The following is a 22,456-nucleotide window of genomic DNA, read 5'->3' as shown; positions in this document are numbered from 1 at the left end:
CTCTCAACCCTCTAAAATTCTTGAATAGTGCCTTTCTTTCTGACTCCACCCCGTCCTCCATCCATTAAGGTGGGCCCAGCCATGGCCATTAACTGTTTTAGGGTGATGATTTTGCCCTTCACCAGAATCTTGGAGAAATGTGGAACAGCTGCAGTTGTCCAATCCAGTCTTGCCCCATACACCAGAGGTTACTCCAGCAGACAACACACTATTTTTTTGTATTTTATTAGGATCCCCATGAGCTTTTGCAAAAGCAGCAGCTACTCTTCCTGGGGTCCACACAAAACATGAAACATAATACAGAACGACATAATACAGAACATCATTAGACAAGAACAGCTCAAGGACAGAACTACATGCATTTGTTTAAAGGCACATGTAGCCTACATATCAATGCATACACACAAACTATCTAGGTCAAATAGGGGAGAGGTGTTGTGCCGTGAGGTGTTGCTTTATCTGTAAAAAAAAAAAAAGGTTTGCTGTTTATTTGAGCAATATGAGATGGAACAGATGTCTCTATATAATACTGTACGCTTTKTTAAATGTGTCCTGGATTTGGGGACTGTGAAAAAGACCCCTGGTGGCATGTCTGGTGGGATAAGTGTGTGTGTCAGAGCTGTGTGTAAYTTGACTATGCAAACAATTTGGGATTTTCAACACAATTTTTCTTATAAAGAGAAGTAGTGATGCAGTCAGTCTCTCCTCAACTCTTAGTCAAGAGAGACTGGCATGCACAGTATTTATATCAGCCCTCTGATTACAATGAGAGAAGAACTCGCCACTATGTTCTGGGCCAGCTGCAGCTTAACTAGGTCTTTCCTTGCAGCACTGGACCACATGACTGGACAATAATCAAGATTAGACAAAACTAGAGCCTGCACAACTTGCATTTTGGATTGTGGTATCAAAAAAGCAGAGCATCTCTTTATTACGGCCAGACCGCRCCCCATTTTTACAACTGTTGAATCTATATGTTTTGACAATGACAGTTTACAATCTAAGGTAACGCCAAGTCATTTAGTCTCCTCAACTTGTTCAACAGCCACACCATTCATTACCAGAATCAGCTGAGGTGTAGAACTTAAGGAATGATTTGTACCAAATACAGTGCTCTTAGTTTTGGAGATGTTCAGGACCAGTTTATTACTGGCCACCATTCCAAAACAGACTGCAACTCTTTGTTAAGGGTCTCAGTGACTTCATTAGACGTGGTTGCTGATGCGTATATGGTTGAATCATCAGCATACATGGACACARATGCTTTGTTTAATGCCAGTGGCAGGTCATTGGTAAAAATAGAAAAGTGTAGAGGGCCTACAGAGCTGCCCTGTGGTACACCACACGTTACATATTTGACATTATAGAAGCTTCCATTAAAGAAAACCCTATTGAGTTCTWTTAGATAAATAGCTCTGAATCCACGAAAAGGCAGAGGTTGAAAAGACATAACATATACATTTTTTCAACAACAGGTTATGGTCAATAATATCAAAGGCTCCACTGAGATCTAACAGTACAGCTCCAACAATTTTCTTATGATCAAATTATTTCAAACAATCATCAGTCATTTGTGTCAGTGCAGAACATATTGAGTGCCCTTCTCTATAAGCATGCTGAAAGTCCATTGTTAATTTGTTTACAGAGTATTTGGTCAAACACGTCCCTTTTTCAGGACCCTGTCTTTCAAAGATAATTTGTAGAAATCCAAAATACTTCACAGATCTTCATTGTAAAGGGTTTAAACACTGTTTCCCATGATTYTTCAATGAACCATAAACAATTAATGAACATGCACCTGTGGAACGGTCGTTAACCTCTCTGGGGTACGTGGGACGGTAGCGTCCCACCTCTTCAACAGCCAGTGAAACTGCAGGGCGCCAAATTCAAAACAACAGAAATCCCATAATTACACTTCCTCAAACATACATGTATTTTACACAATTTTAAAGATACACTTGTTGTAAATCCAGCCACAGTGTCCGATTTCAAAAAGGCTTTACGACGAAAGCGAACCAAACGATTATGTTAGGTGAGTGCCTATTCACAGAATAACACAGACATTTTTCCAGCCAAAGAGAGGATTCACAAAAAYCWGAAATATAGATAKAATTAATCACTAACCTTTGATGATCTTCATCAGATGACACTCATAGTACTTCATGTTACACAATGTATGTTTTGTTCGGTAAAGTTCATAAATATATCCTATATATTTATATTATATCTGAGTTTACATTGGCGCGTTACGTTCAGTAGTTCCAAAATATCCGGTGATTTTGCAGAGAGCCACATCAATTTACAGAAATACTCATTATAAATGTTGATGAAAATACAAGTGTTATGCATGGAATTTTAGATGCACTTCTCCTTAATAATGCAACCGCTGTGTCAGATTTCAAAAAAGCTTTACGGAAAAAGCAAACCATGCAATAATCTGAGGTCGGCGCTCATAGCCCAATCAAGACAAAAATGTATCCGCCATATTGTGCAGTCAACAGAAGTCAGAAATAACATTACAAACATTCACTTACCTTTGATGATATTCATTAGAATGCACTCCCAGGAATCCCAGTTCCACAATAAATGTTTGTTATGTTCGATAATGTCCATTATTTATGTCCAAATTCCTCCTTGTTGTTCTAGCGTTCAGTACAGTTTCCAAACTCACGACGCGCGGGCAAGTCCAGCGGAAAGTACGGACGAAAAGTTAAAAAAGTTATATTYCAGTCCGTAAAAAWAAAAGACAAACGAAGTATTGAATCAATCTTTAGGATGTTTTTAACATAATTCTTCAATAATGTTCCAACCGGAGAATTAATTTGTCTTCAGAAGRGCGATGGAACAGAGCGCGCTCTCACATGAACGCGCATGGTCAGCGCATGTTCAGCTCATGGTAGACTTTACTCAATCCCCTCTCATTCAGCCCCACTTCACAGTASWWGCATCGGACAAGGCTCTAAAGACTGTAGACATCTAGTGGAAGGCTTAGGAAMTGCAACATGACCAATATCCCACTGTATCTTCAATAGGAGCCGAGTTGAAAATCGTCCAACCGCAGATTTCCCACTTCCTGGTTGGATTTTTTCTCAGGTTTTTGCCTGCCATATGAGTTCTGTTATACTCACAGACATCATTCAAACAGTTTTAGAAACGTCAGAGTGTTTTCTATCCAAATARACTAATAATATGCATATTCTAGCTTTTATGGSTGAAAATACTGCCCCCTACCCCAAATACGTTTTAAGACACTAGCAGATTACAGACGGTAGGCAATTAAGGTCACAGCTATGAAAACTTAGGACACTAAAGAGGCCTTTCTACTGACTCTTGCATGCTGCAAGGAGGCATGAGGACTGCAGATGTGGCCAGGGCAATACATTTCAATGTCCGTGCTGTGAGATGCCTAAGACAGCGCTACAGAGAGACAGGACAGACAGCTGATCGTCCTCGCAGTGGCWGACCACCTGTAGCYACACCTGCACAGGATCGGTACATCCGAACCTCTCACCTGTGGGACAGGTACAGGATGGCAACAACAACTGCCTGAGTTACACCAGGAACACACAATCCCTCCATCAGTGCTCAGACTGTCCGCAATAGGCTGAGAGAGGCTGGACTAAGGACCTGTTGAGGACCTGTTGTAAGTCAGGTCGTCACCAGACATCACCGGCAACAACGTCGCCTATTGGCACAAAACCACCGTCGCTGGACCAGACAGGACTGGCAAAAAGTGCTCTTCACTGACGAGTAGCAGGTTTTGTCTCACAAGGGTTGARGATCTGATTCACGTTTATCATCGAAGGAATGAGTGTTACACCGAGGCCTATACTCTGGAGCGGGATCGATTTGGAGGTGGAGGGTCRGTCATGGTCTGAGGCGGTGTGTCACAGCATCATCGGACTGAGCTTGTTGTCATTGCAGGCAATCTCAATGCTGTGCGTTACAGGGAAGACATCCTCCTCCCTCATGTGGTACCCTTCCTGCAGGCTCATCCTGACATGACCCTCCAGCATGACAATGCCACCAGCCATACTGCTCGTTCTGTTCGTGATTTCCTGCAAGACAGGAATGTCAGTGTTCACAATGGCCAGCGAAGAACATGGATACATTTTTCTGCATCATTTTTGGACAGACATTTTCAGATTTTTGCAATGTTACGTAAATGGAAAAAAGCTGTCCTTGAAAAAGTCTTGAAATGTTCTCCAAAAGAGAGATCAGGGTCCAGAGTAATGCTGAGGTCCTTCACAGTTTTATTTGAGACGACTGTACAACCATCAAGATTAATTGTCAGATTCAACAYAAGATCTCTTTGTTTCTTGGGACCTAGAACTAGCATCTCTGTTTTGTCTGAGTTTAAAAGTAGAACATTATCCGCCATTGTCGTGGATAATCGTCTCAGAAATATAACACTCTTACAAGAACTTGTAAATTCAATATAGGCTTTAATACAAAGTATATCTTAGCCTAGATGGTCCGCGGGACACACCCCTTCCCAGAGCACTGGCTCTGTCTTTATACACACACAGCACATGAGTTCATCACATATGTTAATTAAATTACTTCTCCTAGGTCATCCGCCACCAATATCTTTTATTTCGGCTTTCTGCTTGTTTACGCCCAACTCTGTATCCGCTCTTGATTAGATTATAATGGTGGCAGGACCCTCTCGTGTCCTGAAATTAATATATGTCTATCTTACCCTAAGCACGTATGGCCTTTACCCTAAGCACTTATGGCCTTTCCTCTCTATTTAATCTACATAATGGTGTCCTGCTCTTTCCATAAATGCACTTTAAAGCACGTATGGCTTCGGCCATTTTACTATCTGTTTAATCTTTGGTTTCCTGTTTTTACCAGAATGGCAAATGCACTCACAAATTGCCTTCTCCTCTTATATTCTAATGTACACCTGTCTTTTGCTCAATAGTGTGATATCTGTCTCTATATGTCTAAGTACTAACTCCTACACCATCCACTTCCTTATATCTGAAACACAGGCTTCCAGGGAGGGCAATTTTGGGCCTTCACCATGTTTCATCGAAATGTACAGCTGTGTGTCATCCGCATAGCAGTGAAAATTAACATTATGTTTCCGAATGACATCACCAAAAGGTAAAATATATAGTGAAAACAATAGTGGTCCTAAAACGGAGCCTTGAGGAACACCAAAATGTACAGTTGATTTGTCAGAGGACAAACCGTCTACAGAGACATACTGACATCTTTCCGACAGATAAGATCTAAACCAGGCCTGAACTTGTCCATGTAGACCAATTTMGGTTTCCAATCTCTCCAAAAGAATGTGGTGATCGATGGTATCAAAAGCAGCACTAAGGTCTAGGAGCACAAGGACAGATGCAGAGCCTCGGTCTGACGCAATTTAAAAGGTKATTTACCACCTTCACAAGTGCAGTCTRAGTGCTATGATGGGGTCTAAAACCAGACTGAAGCGTTTTGTATACATTGTTTGTCTTCAGGATGGCAGTGAGTTGATGTGCAACAGCTTTTTCAATTTTTTTTGAGAGGAATGGGAGATTCGTTATAGGCCGATAGTTCTTTATATTTTCTGGGTCAAGGTTTGGCTTTTTCAAGAGAGGCTTTATTACTGCCACTTCTATACACATGAAAGCCTKCAGGTCAAAATGACCCACAACATCATGTTTGTATACAAACTCTACACAGTCATTCCAAAACACATCAGTGTGTCCACATTTTGAAGTTCGGTTCATAACCCTAAATGAGGAAAGTCATTTAATTTACGGAGAAAAAGAGAGTGTTTGAGATAACTCAAACATTGAAATGGGTCAAATTGACCCGCAACATAATAGAAGGGTTAACAATTATAGTGTGCCCCTGTATGACATAGGCAATAACCAACACCATCTCCTCATCCCCACTTCCACCATTTCAAGCACCCCATTCCAATTTTTCCATTGTCCCCTCATCCCATATGTACACRCCAAGATACTCAAAACCTCCCTTACACCATTCCAGCCCCCCTGGCAAATCTGTAAATCACAACTTCTTTCCCAATTTACCTTTGCAGAGGATATTCCCCTAAACCGCTCAACCATGAGACTAAAACTATCCACCTCTGCTTAATTTTTCACTAAAATAACAACATTATCAGCATAGGCTGAGAGACGAATAGGAGGAATATCCTAAACGCACTCGATCTAAGAACAATTTCGAATGGTACTCTGAAGTATCCATTATAACAACTACAACCACAAAAGACCTTGGGACTTCTGGGGAATGCAGCCAGAGACTCTCTGATGAACTATTATCCAGCAGACGGACCGGTGATCAGAGAGGGACAGCAAAAGCAAACACTAGTGTGTAAATTGATATTTATTTTCTAATGAGCAGCTGTTCATGTTCAAAGTATTAACATTTACATTACTGTAGTTATGAACTGTATTACAGTGGTCCACTCTGAGTTTCCCGCTCTTGAACTGTCCCCACACCTTTCCTTTGTCTACCAAGCCGTCATATCGGTTTCGTCCACTAGGGACTTAAATGTGTATCATGTTAGTAACCAATGTATGACCTATTGTGTATGTGTTTATGTAATTCTGTGGTTGATTAAGTTAGTTAGTAAATAAATAATTAAGCCAATGTGTATATCTCTGATTCATGATCTATGCTACGGTTCATGCAGATATCCAAGGATTTGCGAAATTCAGAATATGACTGATGAGATGAGGTAATAATACATTAATAAGTGACTGTAATCGATAAGATGTGAAAATATCTGAAGAGTTACATTTGGGAAATAGAAACTCTTTAAACATTTTCCCGTGGTGCCCCGACTTCCTAGTTAATTAAAMTTACATGATTAGTTTAATCTCGTAATTAAATTACAGATAGAGAATTGATTTGATYAATGAACAGTCTTCACTTTTAATGATAGTCAATGCTAGAACAACAGGAACCCCGTCAATGCCTGGTGCCCTTCCATTMTCCATGCCTTTTAATGCAGTGCATAGCACCTGCAAAGACAATAGTTGCTCTAGCTCAACCTGAGCTTCTGCAGCCACCTGTGGGAGCCCATCAAGGAACTGCTGTGTCACTATTTTATCCTCTTTGTACTCACACTTGTAGAGCTCAGCATAGAACTCTACTGCCCTCTTTCTAATTTCAGTTGGGCTAGTGAGCTCTTGTCCAACAGCTGATTTGAGGCAATGAATAATTATTCTTTGTCCATTCTTTTTCTCTAAACCACTTTATTTTTGGAGGAGGCATCAGAGATTCCCTGAAACTTACTTCACACCAATGCCCCCTGTGCTCTGGTACCCAGCAGGTCTGCCAATGTGTTTTTTTTTTCTTGAGGGCCTGAGTATGGCCTCAATCTCCTGTGGTCTCAACCAACGTCAGGATTATTTCAGACTTTAACACGTTCGTTGATCTGGTGATGTCTCTGGTGACATTCATTGTGTACTGATTACAGAATTGTTGAATCTGGATTTTCCCTATATCCCACCACTGTTGAAGGGATACCTTTTGAGACCTCCACCTCTCCCAGAAAGAACTAAAAYATGTCCTGAAGTGAGCATCACTCAATAAAGTTATGTTTGTGCTTTCGGGTTTTACAGCGTTAGTGAACACTATCTCTGTTGTTAAAGAATGATCAGAAAATCCCACTGGGGTTATCACACTTGATTTACAGACGTGATATTGATGTTCAAAACAATAAAACCTGGCCAGAGAGATGGTGTTCTCTCTCACATGGGACCATGTGTACTGTCTCGTGCCTCCATGTTAGCTCCGCCAAATATCACACAGTTCATGTGTTACAATAAGGTGTTTAAAAAAAGTATTTGAGGCTATTTGAGGTTCAATCTAAATCACTGACTGTGCAGGTAAAATTCCCAYCAAMAAATAAATCATCCTCAGTGTTACATTTCTCAATGGTATTTGATACAGTCTCTAAAAAACATACCCTCTCTACTGCCACCACTGGGGCATATACATTTATTAAACACACAGTTTTGTTTTTGAGGCCTACAAASCTGACTCAGTTACACCAGCTCTGTCAGGAGGAATGGGCCAAAATTAACCCAACTTATTGTGGGAAGCTTGTGGAAGGCTACCTGAAACGTTTGACCCAAGTTAAACAATTTAAAGGCAATGCTACCAAATACTCATTGAGTGTATGTAAACTTCTGACCCACTGGGAATGTGATGAAAGAAATAAAAGCTGAAATAAATCATTCTCTCTACTATTATTCTGGCACTTCACATTCTTAAAATAAAGTGGTGATCCTAACAGACTTAAGCCAGGGAATTTTTACTAGGATTAAATGTCCGGAATTGTGAAAAACTGAGTTTAAATGTATTTGGCTAAGGTGTATGTAAACTTCGGACTTCAACTGTATATATATACACATACTGAAAACACAGAAACCCAATAGTGAAACTCCCACTCCCAGCATCCGACTCCCAGCATGCACGCCAACAAGAGCGAGAGAGGGAGAGAGAGAGAACTTCACTCTCAAGCTGTGTGTGTAAAATTAAAAAAGGAAGATGTATTGATTGCGTAGGTCTTCACACCCCAGAGTTTATACTTGGTAGAGTAGAGAGCGGAATATTACTTTATTAATCCCTACTTGGGAAATAGTTTTATCACAGCATGCATCATCAATAACTTACAAGGACAGGACACGTAACAATGACAGACACGTAATTACATCCAACATCATCATTATGTTTGCTGAAAACAAAGTCTGGAACCAACAGGACCCTGAACAGCTTCTACCAAGGCATAGAACTGCTAAATTGTTAGTTAAATAGTTAACCAATAGCTACTTGGACTATCTGCATTGACCCTTTTTGCACTAACTCTTTTGACTCATCACATACGCTGCTGGTAATGTGTATTGTGTATCCTGTTAAATAGTCACTTTARCCCTACCTATATGTARATATCTACCTCAATTACCTCSTAACTCTGCACAACGACTCGGTACTGGTACCCTGTGTATGTAGCCAAGTTACCGTTACTCATTGTGTATTTATTCCTATTTTTCTATTATTATAATTTTTTCGTCTCTGCATTGTTGGGAAGGGCTTATAAGTAAGCATTTCACTGTTAGTCTACACCTGTTGTTTATGATGCATGTGACAAATAACATTTTATTTGATTTCCTTTGCTGTAGAACATGTGAAGCATTTTGTCACAGACATTAAAAGATCTATGGTTCCTTAAAAAGTACAGTCTTGACTTACACTTTCCTTCCAGTTCAGTTTGTTGTCCAGTATTACCCCCCAGTACTTGTAAGAGTCAACAGTACCAATCTTTTCAACATTAAATAAAATTGGATTAAAAACATATTTCTTTTCCTAAAATCTACCACTGGCTCCTTGGTCTTCAGTACATTCAGGTCCGGATAGTTGGGCTCATAGAATTTCACAAAGGACTCGTTTCCCTGTGATGACCATCGTCTCCTCTGATGACACAGCTTATTATAGCATGGTCATCACAGAATTTCTGTAAGTTGCTCAGTGCATCATTGTGTGTTATGTAATTTGTGTAAATGCTAAACAGGAAAAGTGACTGGACCAACCCCTGCGGCACCCCTGGGTTTGTTCATATCCAATCTGATACTGCCTGGTTCAGGTTTACGAACTGTGGTCTATTGGTCAGGTAGTACACAGTCCATTTGATTGTGTTTGGGTTTATATGAATGTCCTTTAGTTTTTGGGCCAACAGGTGGGGTTGTATGTTATTGAATGCACTGGAGAAGTCAAAGAACATTGTTCTCACCACACAGCCAGGCTTCAACCTTTTGCCCTCAGAACAGCCTAAATTCGTCAGGTTATGGACTCTACAAGTTGTCGAAAGCGTTCCACAGGATGCTGGCTCATGTTGACTCCAATGCTTCCCACAGTTGTCAAGTTGGCTGGATACCATTTGGGTGGTGGACCCTTCTTGATACACATGGGAAACCAATATACACAAGACCTTCTAATCAGCAGGTTTGCATGGGGCGGGTTTAAATAAGGTTAATTAGTTAACCTCTAATTCCRCCCAAACCCGGATCCGGGAGCACCCCCCACAGTAAAAAAGCTGACTAGCATAGCATAGCATAGCATAGCGTCACAAGTAAATACTAGCATCTAAATATCATTAAATCACAAGWCCAAGACACCAGATGAAAGATACACATCTTGTGAATCCAGCCATCATTTCTGATTTTTAAAATGTTTTACAGGGAAACAAACTAGGTACAATTATTAAGCTGAACCAAACGTTACAATAGACACACCACTATTATTCTATCTACCAGTCCACACGATTTTTTGTGACTGTGCCATCAGTAGCCAATCACTAATGCGATCCCAAATAAAGATATAATAAAGCCACTAACCAAGAAACAACTTCATAAGATGACAGTCTGCTAACATATTATTGTATAGCAGTTTTTTAGAAAAATGTGCATATTCAGGTATAAATCACAGTTCACATTGCAGCACTGCAATCTGAATATAGTGCCGAAGCTGCCAGAATAATTACAGAGACCAACTTCAAATACCTAATTACTCATCTTAAAAACATTTCTGAAAAATACACGGCGTACAGCAAATAAGCCCAACATCTGTGAACTCAACCAATATGTCAGATTTTTAAGTGTTTTACACGCAATCACAAAATAGCATTATATTAGCTAGCACAATAGCCAGAAACACAAAGCAATTTACCAGCAGCAAAGGTTAGCGATCGTAACAATACAGCAAAAATATATATTTTGGATAACCTAGATATACTTCATCAGATGACAGTCTATAACATCATATTACACAAATGCATATGGTTTAATCGAGCATGTCATTATTAGCAGCAAAAAAGTCGGATTACAATTATCATGGCACAGGCACACTCATCTGCCGCGCGACATCTTGAAAGGCACCTAATCTAATCAATAAATATCGTAAACTTGCACAAAAATCAACAGGTCGAGACAGCTAAAATGAAAGATGCATAAGTTATAATGCCACCGCTGAATTAATTTTAAAATAACGTACTAGAACATACAGTGTGCGTAGCAGCCAGACTAGTGCCGCAATAACTGGCGGACAAATCCTTACATCCCACATAATACGAATAACATCTAAAAATAGCTCTTACTTTTGGAGATGGCCATCCATCAGAACTTTGCAAGGTGTCCTTTGTCCAAAATAATCGTTGCTTGGTTGTAAAACGCGTCTTCAACTTCTGATAGCAGCTAACAATAGCTATGTGCCACAACATCCCCAAATCCCAAAACGCAATACTAAGAAAATCCAAAAATAGCATATACTCGCATTAACGATATCCGGTTTAAAATAACTCGTTATGAGTTCTAACACTTATCGAATTAAATTACAGACGATATATCTAAGCAGATAACTAGCGTTTCAAAATGCCATCCTGAGGTCTTGCTTTGCGTAATGACGAATGTCGAAAAGAGAGCTCCTTCGTTCCTTGGCCTTTTATTAGTTTGAGATCTACGTAGAAACTCCATCTCACTTCTCATTGGTTTACTGACATCCAAGGGAAGCGGGTGCATTCATGTCGACCCATAGGATACATACAGAGCTTTAAACTGATCTGAGAACAGAGCCTCGTTTTCAAACTTCGCAGTTCCCTGTCATAATTTCGCTGCAGAAAGATCTGGTTCACCCACAACATAATTCAAACGGTTTTAGAAACTAGAGATTGTTTTCTATCCAATAGTAATAATAATACATTTCACTGAGCAAAAATCGAGTACGAGGCAGTTTAATTTGGGAACGATAAATGTCCAAGTTGAAACAGCACCCCCTGTAGTGTTTAATAGACCAGTAAAAGCCAGAGTTCCAAACCTCTATGCTGGTTTTTAGTTTTCCCATACCAACTCAGACCACTCCCAGACAGTCCTAGCAAGAWTCTWGCTTGAMAAATAGTTTTTTACTAAAATCTACTTTTGCCCATTTTTATGAAAATCTATTACAGTAAAATACTTAATAGATACTTAAAATGCAAGATGACGCCGACAGAATTGGTCGCCTCGCTTCGAGTTCTTAGGAAACTATGCAGTATTTCATTTTTTTATGTATTATTTCTTACATTGTTACCCCAGGAWATCTTAAGTCTTATTACTTACAGCCAGGAAGAACTATTGGATATAAGAGCAACGTCAACTTACCAACATTACGACCAGAGATACGACTTTCCAGAAGCGGATCCTCTGTTCGGACCACCACCCAGGACAATGGATCTAATCCCAGTAGCCGACCCAAAACAACGGAGCTGTAYAAGGGGKAGACAGAGTGGCCTCCTGGTCAGGCTCCGTAGACGTGCACAWRGCCCACCACTCCCAAGTATACGACCAGAGAGACATCAGATATTGTAACATTCTCTGTTTCACGGAAACATGGCTCTCTCGGGATATGTTGTCGGATTCGGCTTCTCCATGCATCGCACCGACAGAGATAAACATCTCTCTGGGAAGAGGAAGGGCGGGGGTTTATGCTTCATGATTAACGACTCATGGRGTAATCATAACAACATACAGGAKCTGAAGTCCTCCTGCTCACCCGACCTAGAATTCCTTACAATCAAATGCTGGCCATCTCATCAGTTATAGTCACAGCTGTGTACATTCCCCCTCAAGCAGACACCAAGATGGCCTTCAAGGAACTTTACTGGACTCTATGTAAACTGGAAAAAAATATATCATGAGGCTGCATTTATTGTAGCTGGGGATTTTAACAAAGGAACTARGCGCAGGGGTAATACACTCGACCACTGCTACTCTAACTTCCTCGATGCATACCAAGCCCTCCTCCGCCATCCTTTCGGCAAATCCGACCACGACACCATCTTGCTCCTACCGTTTTATAGGCAGAAACTCAAACGGGATGTACCAGTGACAAGAATCATTCAACYCTGTTCTGACCAATCGGAAGCCATGCTTCAAGATTGTTTTGATCATGAGGACTGGAAAATGTTCTGATCAGCCTCATAGAACAACATCGACCTATACGCTGACTCGGTGAGGGAGTTTATAAACAAGTGTGTTGGAGATGTTGTACCCACTGTGACTATTAAAACCTACCCTAACCAGAAACCATGGATGGATGGTGGCATTRGCGCTAAACTGAAAGTGCAAACCACCACATTTAACTATGAAAAGAGGTCTAGGAATATGACTGAATATAAACAGTGTAGTTATTCCCACCGCAAGGCAATCAAACAAGCAAAATGCCGAAACAGGGACAAGTTGGAGTCGCAATTCTACAGCTCTGACACGAGACGTATGTGGCAGGGTCTACAGGAAATCATGAACTACAAAAAGAAAACCAGCCACGTCACGGACACTGACGTCACGCTTCCAGACAAACTAAACACCTTCTTTGCCCACTTTGAGGATAATACAGTGCCATCGTCGTGGCCCGCTAACAAGGACTGCGCCCCCCCCCTCCCCTTCTTCTCCATGGCCGACGTGAGTAAAACATTTAAGCGTGTTAACCCTCGCAAGGCTGCTGGCCCAGACGGCATCGCTAGCCACGTCTTTAGAGCATGCATAGACCAGTTTACGGACATATTCAATCGCTCGCTATCCCAGTCTGTTGTCCCCACATGCTTCAAGATTATTATATTTAATTGTTTTATTTAACCTTTATTTAACTAGGCAAGTCAGTTAAGAACAAATTATTATTTACAATGACAGCCTACCGGGGAACAGTGGGTTAACTGCCTTGTTCAGGGGCAGAATGACAGATTTTTWACTTGTGAGCTTGAGGATTCAATCCAGCAACCTTTCGGTTACTGGCCCAACGCTCTAACCACTAGGCTACCTCTCACCCCTGGCTACCATTGTTCTTGTACACAAGAAGGCAAAGATAACTGAACTAAATGACTACTGCACTTCTGTACTCATGAAGTGCTTTGAGAGACTAGTCAAGGATCATATCCCCTCCACCTTACCGGCCACGCTAGACCCACTTCAGTTTGTATACCGCCCCAACAGGTCCACAGACGATGCAATCGCCATCACACTGCACACAACCCTATCCCATCTGTACAAGAGGAATACCTATGTAAGAATGCTGTTCATTGACAACAGCTCAGCATTCAACACCATAGTACCCTCCAAGCTCATCATCAAGCTGGAGGCCATGGGTCTCAACCCTGCCCTGTGCAATTGGGTCCTGGACTTTCTGATGGGCCGCCCCCAGGTGGTGAAGGTAGGAAACAACATCTCCACTTCGCTGACCCTCAACCCTGGGGCCCCACAAGTGTGCGTGCTCAGCCCCCTCCTGTACTCCCTGTTCACCCACGACTGGCCACGCATGCCTCCAACTCAATCATCAAGTTTGCAMACGACACAACAGTATTGGGCTTGATTACCAACAACGATGAGACAGCCTACAGAGAGGAGGTGAGGGCACTCAGAGTGTGMTGTCAGGAAAACAACCTCTCACTCAACATCAAAAAATTAAAGGAGATGATCGTGGACTTCAGAAAACAGCAGAGGGAGCACCCCACTATCCACATCGAAGGGACAGCAGTGGAGAAGGTGGAAAGTTATTRTTTCCTCAGCATACACATCAAAYACAAACTGAAATGGTCCACCCACACAGACAGTGTGGTGAAGAAGGTGCAACAGAGTCTCTTCAATCTCAGGAGGATGAAGAAATTGGCTTCTCACCCAAAACTCTGACAAACTTTAACAGATGCACAATTGAGAGCATGCTGTCAGGCTGTATCACAGCCTGGTACGGCAACTGCACCGCCCTCAACCGCAAGGCTCTCCAGAGGGTCGCGCGGTTTGCAGAATGCATCACTGGGGACAAACTACCTGCCCTCCATGACACCTACAGCACCCGATGTCACAGGAAGGCCAATAAAATCATCAAGGACTACAACCAACCGAGCCACTGCCTGTTCACACCGTTACCATCCAGAAGGCGTGTTCAGTACAGGTGCTTTACAGCTGGGACCGAGAGACTAAAAAACAGCTTCTATCTCAAAGCCATCAGACTGCTAAACAGCAATCATTAACTCAGAGAGGCTGCTGCCTACATTGAGACCCAATCACTGGCCACTTTAGTAAATGGATCAGTAGTCACTTTAAWCAATGGCACTTTAAGTTCTTCCATTTTAATAATGTGTACATATCTTACATMACTCATTTCACATGTATTTTATACCATCTCTTGCACCTTGCCTATGCCGCTCGGCCATCGCTCATCCATATACTTATATGTACATGTTCTCATTCACCCCTTTAGATTTGTGTGTATTAGGTAGTTGTTGGGAAATTGTTAGATTACTTGCTAGATATTACTGCACTATCAGAACTAGAAGCACAAGCTTTTCYCTGTGCTCGCATTAACATCTGCTAACCATGTGTATGTGACCAATAAAATTTGATTTGATTTGTTACCCAAAATTATTTGATATTGATATAATAACGGCTGCATTGGGCCTTAAATATATACCGATTGAATCTTGAAGAATATAACTTATTAATGCCTCATGAGCTAAGSACACGTTTCTTACTCTATTGCCAAAAGAATATGGTTTTATTACTCCATTGTTTACATGTAAAGAAACAGTGTATAGCTTCCAAATTTGTTTAAAACTATCATGTGGATGTCATGGACTGTCAGTCCTTGCATCTAGAATGCTGTCATTGAATTGGATAGAGGTTACATGTCTTAGCCCCATCCCACAGCCACAGTGCATTCGGAAAGTATTCAGACCCCTTGACTTTTTCCACAWTTTATTACGTTACAGCCCTATTCTAAAATGTATTAAATCGTTTTTTCCCCTCATCAATCTACACTCAATACCCCATAATTTCAAAGCAGGTTTTTAGATTTTTTTTCAAAAACTGAAATATCATATTTAAATAAGTATTCAAACCCTTAATCAGTACTTTGTTGAAGCACCTTTGGCAGCGTTTACAGCCTCGAGACTGTAGCTTTAAAGAAAACAGATATCAGTCAGGGAAGGATGACCAATTCTAACCATGCTGTTTTTGTTCTGATGTTTTATGTATTTTATTGCATTCACAGCTGCTTCACCAGAATGTGATTTTCACTATATTTATTGTTCTTCAACTTATTTTAAGGGAATACAATACCACAGTCAAATGGCACCCTATTCCATTTATAGCTCTCCACTTTGCCAAATAGGGCTCTGGCCAAAAGTAGTGCACTATATAGGGTATAGGGTGCCATTTTGGATTCAGCCTAGGGTTTTTAAATGGTGTACTGTAGACAGAAGACCATCCATTGAATATCCCGTGGGGTGTTATGTTTAAATYCATTCCTCGGCCTATCATGTGTCCATGTGTGTGTCACTGTCACCCAAAGACTGCTGGTGCCTTGCCCCTTTCCTCTTGCTATAATCTACATACACACAAACAAACATTAAATAATTACATTTTCTCCCCTCTCCTCAGGCCATAGACGGTGACTTTGGCACATTTGGGACCGTGCGGTACTACTTCAGTGACGAGCCTGACCAGTAAGAAACACCTAAATACACTGACTAAGACACCATATAAATAAAATGCCCCACCTTTTCTCAATCAATATGCATGATTAAAAAGTATTCTAATGAAATAAGTCTCATCTGTTGAATGATGGAGTTTCTTATTGTCCTGTCACATGCCCCTCACCCAGGTTTTTGTTGGACGCTGAGACGGGCTGGGTGAGTCTGAGGGGAAATCTGGACTACGAGCTGATGCGTCGGTTCACCCTGACCGTGCTGGCCCGGGATGGGGGTGGAGAAGAGACCACGGGCAGGCTGAGGGTCAACGTGCTGGATGTCAACGACAACACACCACTCTTTCAGAAGGAATTCTACATGGGTTCGCTGAGAGAGAACGAACAGGCCACACAGCAGGTGGCCCGAGTCAGGGTAAGTTAGAACACACACACATACAAACACACACACACACACACACATAGATAGACAGACAGACACAAATACGCACACACACCAGGGAAGAAGGACAATGCTTGTGTGTGGACTATTTTAAGTCCTTAGTGATTTGGACACAGAGGAACTAAAAGCTGTCGACCCGCTCCATTGCAGCCCCGTCGATGTGGATGAGGGCGTGCTCACCCCCCCATTTCCTGAATTCCATGATAATCTTATTGTTCTTACTGGCGTTGAGGGAGAGGATGTTGTCCTGACACAACACTTCCAGGTCACTGACCTCCTCCCTTTAGGCTGTCTCATCATCGCCGGTGATCAGGCCTACCACTGTCGTGTCGTCAGCAAACTTGATGATGGTGTTGGAGTCATGCCTGGCCATGCAGTCATTGGTGAACAGGGAGTACAGGAAGGGACTAAGCACACACCCTGTGGGTCCCCTGTGTTGAGGGTCAGCGTGGCGGAGGTGATGTTGCCTACCCTCACCACCTGGGGTCGGGCCTATTAGGAAGTCCAGGATCCAGTTGCAGAGGGAAGTTTTCTGTCCCAGGGTCCCAGGCTTGGTGACAACCTTGGAGGGGACTATGGTGTTGAAAGCTGAGCTGTAGACAATGAACATCATTCTCACGTAGGTAATCTTCTTATCTAGGTGGGTGAGGGCAGTGTAGAGCGCAATTCAGATTARGTTGTCTATGGATCTGTTGGGGCGGTATGCAAATTGGAATGGGTCCAGGGTGTCTAGAATGATGGAGTTGATGTGTGCCATAACCAGCATTTCAAAGCACTTCATGATGGGAGGAGGTCTAAGTTGTGATACCAAAGGATACCTCCTGAGCTCCAATCTATATACAATGGTGTGCAAACGGCATGAGGTAGGCAATAAATCGAATAATTACAATTTAGCAGATTAACACTGGAGTGATAAATCAATCAGATGATCATGTGGCAAAGAAGAGATACTGGTGTGAAAAGAGCAGAAAAGTAAATAAATAAAAGCAGTATGGGGGGTGAGGTAGGTAAATTGGGTGGGTAGTTTACAGATGGACTGATGTACAGCTGCAGCCGATCGGTAGCTGCTCGGATAGCAGATTTTTAAAGTTGTTGAGGGAGATAAAGTCTCCAACTTCAGAGATTTTTGCACATTCGTTCCAGTCGGCAGGCAGCAGAGAACTGGAAGGAAGGCGTCCCAAAAGGGTTTTGGCTTTAGGGATGATCAGTGAGATACACCTGCTGGAGCGCGTGCTGCGGGTGGGTGTAGCATCGTGACCAGTGAACTGAGATAAGGCGGCACTTTACCTAGCATAGCCTTCGTAGATGACCTGGAGCCAGTGGTCTGACGACGAACATGTAGCGAGGGCCAGCCGACTAGGGGCATACAGGACGCAGTGGTGGGTCGTATAAGGTGCTTTAGTAACAAAACGAATGGCACTGTGATAAACTGCATCCAGTTTGCTGGAGTAGAGTATTGGAAGCTATTTTGTAGATGACATCGCCGAAGTCGAGGATCGGTAGGATAGTCAGTTTTACTAGGGTAGTTTGGCGGGTGAGTTGAAGGAGGCTTTGGTTGCGGATAGAAAGCCGGATTTCTTGATTTGATTTTGGATTGGAAGTGTTTTGATATGAGTCTGGAAGGAGAGTTTTGCAGTCTAGGCCAGACACCTAGGTACTTATAGATGTCCACATATTCTAGGTCAGAAACCGTCCAGGGTGGTGATGCTAGTCGGGCGCGGGTGCAGGCAGCGAACGGTTGAAAAGCATGCATTTGGTTTTACTAGCGTTTAAAGGCAGTTGGAGGCCAACGGAAGAGTGTTGTATGGCATTGAACTCGTTTGGAGGTTAGATAGCACAGTGTCCAAGGAAGGGCCGGAAGTAATATAGAATGGTGTCGTCTGCGTAGAGGTGGATCAGGGAATCGCCGCAGCAAGAGCAACATCATTGATGTATACAGAGAAAAGAGTCGGCCCGAGAATTGAACCCCTGTGGTACCCCATTAAGAGACCTGCCAGAGGACCGGACAACATGCCCCTCCGATTTGGACACACTGGAACTCTGTCTGCAAAGTAGTTTGGGTGAACCAGGGCAAGGCAGTCATTAGAAAAACCGAGGCTACTGAGTCTGCCGATAAGAATATGGTGATTGACAGAGTCGAAAGCCTTGGCCAGGGTCGATGAAGACGGCTGCACAGTTGTCTTTTATCGATGCGCGGTTATTGATATCGTTTAGTACTTGAGCGTGGACTGAGGTGCACCCGTGACCGCCTCGGAAACCGGATGCACAGCGGAGAAGGTACGTGGGATTCGACGAATGGTCAGTGGATCTGTTTGTTGACTTGGCTTTCGAAGACCTTAGATAGGCAGGGCAGGATGGATATAGGTCTGTAACAGTTTGGGTCCAGGGTGTCCTCCCCTTTGAAGAGGGGATGACCGCGGCAGGCTTTCCAATCCTGGGGATCCTAGATGATACGAAGGAGAGGTTGAACAGGCTGGTAATAGGGGGTGCGACAATGGCGGCGGACAGTTTCAGAATAGGGGGTCCAGATTGTCAAGCCCAGCTGATTTGTAGGGTCCAGGTTTTCCAGCTCTTTCAGAACATCTGCTATCTGGATATGGGTAAAGGAGAAGCTGGGGAGGCTTGGGCGAAGTAGCAGCGGGGGGGCGGGGCTGTTGGCCAAGGTTGGAAGTCGCCAGAGGAAAGGCAATGGCCAGCCATTGAGAAATGTTTGTTGAAGTTTCGATTATCAGCGGACTTATCAGTGGTGACCGTGTTACCTAGCCTCAGTGCAGTGGGGCAGCTGGGAGGAGGTGCTCTTAGTTTTCCATGGACTTTACAGTAACCAGAACTTTTTGAGTTAGAGCCTACAGATGCGAAATTCTGCTTGAAAAGCTGGCCCTTTGCTTTTCTGACTGGACTGCGTGTATTGGTTTCCTGACTTCCCCTGAACAGTTGCATATCGCGGGGCTCTTCGATGCTATTGCAGTTTCGCCACAGGATGTTTTTGGTGCTGGTCGAGGGAAGTCAGGTCTGGAGTGAACCAAGGGCTATATCTGTTCTTGGTTCTGCATTTTTTGAACGGAGCATGCTTGTCTAATATGGTGAGGAAGTAACTTTTAAAGAAATGACCAGGCTCCTCAACTGAACGGGATGAAGGTCAATATCCTTCCAGGGTACCCGGGCCAGGTCGATTAGAAAGGCCTGCTCGCAGAAGTGTTTTAGGGACGTTTGACAGTGATGAGGGGTGGTCGTTTGACCGCGGACCCGTGGCGGATACAGGCAATGAGGCAGGCTGGATCGCTGAGATCTTGAATTGAGACGCAGAGGTGTAATTTGGAGGGCAGGTTGGTCAGGATAATGTCTATTAGGGGTGCCCATGTTTACGGATTAGGGGTTGTACTGGTGGGTTCCTTGATGATTTGTGTGAGATTGAGGGCATCAAGCTTGGATTGGTAGGACTGCCGGGGGTGTTAAGCATATCCCAGTTTAGGTCACCTAACAGAACAAACTCTGAAGCTAGATGGGGAGCGATCAATTCACAGATGGTGTCCAGGCGCATCAGTGGGAGCTGAGGGGGGTCGGTAGCAGGCGGCAACAGTGAGAGCATTATTTCTGGAGAGAGATTAATTTTTAAATTAGAAGTTCGAAACTGTTTTGGGCATAGACCTGGAAAGTATGACAGAACTTTGGCAGGCTATCTCTGCAGTAGATTGCAACTCCTCCCACTTTGGCAGTTCTATCTTGACGGAAAGTGTTATAGTTGGCGTATGGAAATCCCAGAATTTTTGGTGGCCTTCCTAAGCCAGGATTCGGACACGGCAAGGACATCAGGGGTTGGCAGAGTGTGCTAAAGCGGTGAGTAAGGCAAACTTAGGGAGGAGGCTTCTGATGTTGACATGCATGAGGCACGGCTTTTTTCGATCACAGAGTCAACAAATGAGGGTGACTGGGGACATGCACGGGCCTGGGTTTACCTCCACATCACCCGAGAGAACAGAGGAGTAGTAGGATGAGGGTGCGGCTAAAGGCTATAAAAACTGGTCGCCTAGAGCGTTGGGGACAAAGAATAAAAAGGAGCAGATTTATGGCGTGGTAGAATAGATTCTGGGCATAATGTGCAGACAGGGGTATGGTGGGGCACGGGGTACAGGCGGAGGCAAGCCAGGCACTGGGTGATGATAAGAGAGGTTGTTATCTCTGGACATGCCTGGTCTCAATGGGTGAGGTCACCGCATGTGTGGGGGGTGGGACAAAGGGAGGTATCAGAGGTAACGGAGAGGTGAAACTACGGGGTCCATTGCAAACCAAAAACAATGATAATGATAACTAGCCTGAACAACAGTATGCAAGGCATATTGAATTAGTTTGGAGAGACATAACACATAAGGCTAAAGTGAATGCAGGTCTTGATTTGGGAGAGCTAGCTAAAACAACAGGTAAGATAACAGCAGCAATAACAGGGTGCTAGTCTAACACAGCAACAACAGGTAAAAATGGCGACGACTAGGCAGAGAGGGTCGGATTAACTACACACAGATCCTGCAGTTAAAGCACGAGCCGACAGATAAAACACAAATAAACAGAATGGAGTACCGTGAATAATGGACAGTCAATCAGGCCATCAAGCTATTGTAGCCAAGTGATCATAGTGTCCAGGGGGCAGCCGTAGATGGAGCAGGGAGGCCTCCACTAAGCTAGCACGCGGCGTTTTAAAGTTAGTAGCCGGGGGTGGTCTGCTCAGACGGAGGGGGTCTGCCTAGACGGAGGCCGGTTGAGGGCACAGCGGTGGGGTATACGTCTGCAGACCAGACGTGGTCGTGTCGACAGAGAATCCAAGCCGGATGGCGATGGCGAAAGCAGAGGTTGTGAATTGTAGAATTGTGTTTGCTAACTGGTTGCTAGCTTCGTGGCAGTGGCGCTAGCTGCACTAGCTGCAAGCTAGCTGTGAGGATCAGAAGTAGTGGCTCAGGGATTACGGCCAGGAATCCGGCGTTGTTGTCGAGAGACAGTCCGATGCTGGTAAATTGGTGAGTAATATCCAGGCTAATAACAGGGCTGGTGTCTGTGCAAAAGGTGGCTAAAATTAGCTTGTAGCTTGATTTAGACCAGTTGTGATGGATTGGCAGGGCTCTGTGTGGCAAAAAAAGGTCCAGGCCAATTGGCAAAATATGTATTGTAGCACAAGATTGCCGGAGGACCTCTTCGGCTAGCCGGGAGATTGGCCTAGCTCGAGGCTAGCTCAAGGCTAACTGTTGCTTGCTTCGGGACCAGAGACGTTAGCCCAGGAGTAGCCAACTCAGATTGCAGCTAGCTATCTGATCCGGTGTAAAGGTCCAGAGGCTTGCGGTAGTATCTGGAGATTTGGTAGAGAAAAAGCAGTCCGATATTCTCTGGGTTGATATCGCGCTGTGCAGACTGGCATGTACTTGACCAAGCTGAGGCTGGCTGGTGTCCGAGTTAACGGTAAAGACCACTAGCATGACTAACTTGTATCTAGCTAGTACGTTAGTTTGCTTGGCTTAGCTTCTGATGGGGGTTCCGGTTCTA

At 43.3% G+C, this 22,456-nt stretch overlaps 1 protein-coding gene across 1 annotated transcript in view; it reads left to right on the top strand.

The window, feature by feature from the left end:
* The window catches only part of LOC111951671 (cadherin-23-like), a 115,415-nt gene that overhangs the window by 30,961 nt on the left and 61,998 nt on the right, over positions 1–22,456 (top strand). The window contains exons 5-6 of the mRNA XM_024134577.2: positions 16,440–16,504; positions 16,663–16,900. Coding sequence (XP_023990345.2) covers positions 16,440–16,504; positions 16,663–16,900 — 303 coding nt within the window. The remainder of the gene's footprint in view (positions 1–16,439; positions 16,505–16,662; positions 16,901–22,456) is intronic.

The sequence above is a fragment of the Salvelinus sp. IW2-2015 genome, linkage group LG25, assembly GCF_002910315.2.
Source record: "Salvelinus sp. IW2-2015 linkage group LG25, ASM291031v2, whole genome shotgun sequence".
Classification (NCBI taxonomy): domain Eukaryota; kingdom Metazoa; phylum Chordata; class Actinopteri; order Salmoniformes; family Salmonidae; genus Salvelinus; species Salvelinus sp. IW2-2015.
The sequence above is the reverse complement of the archived record's forward strand: the minus strand, read 5'-3'. Positions and strand labels throughout refer to the sequence as shown.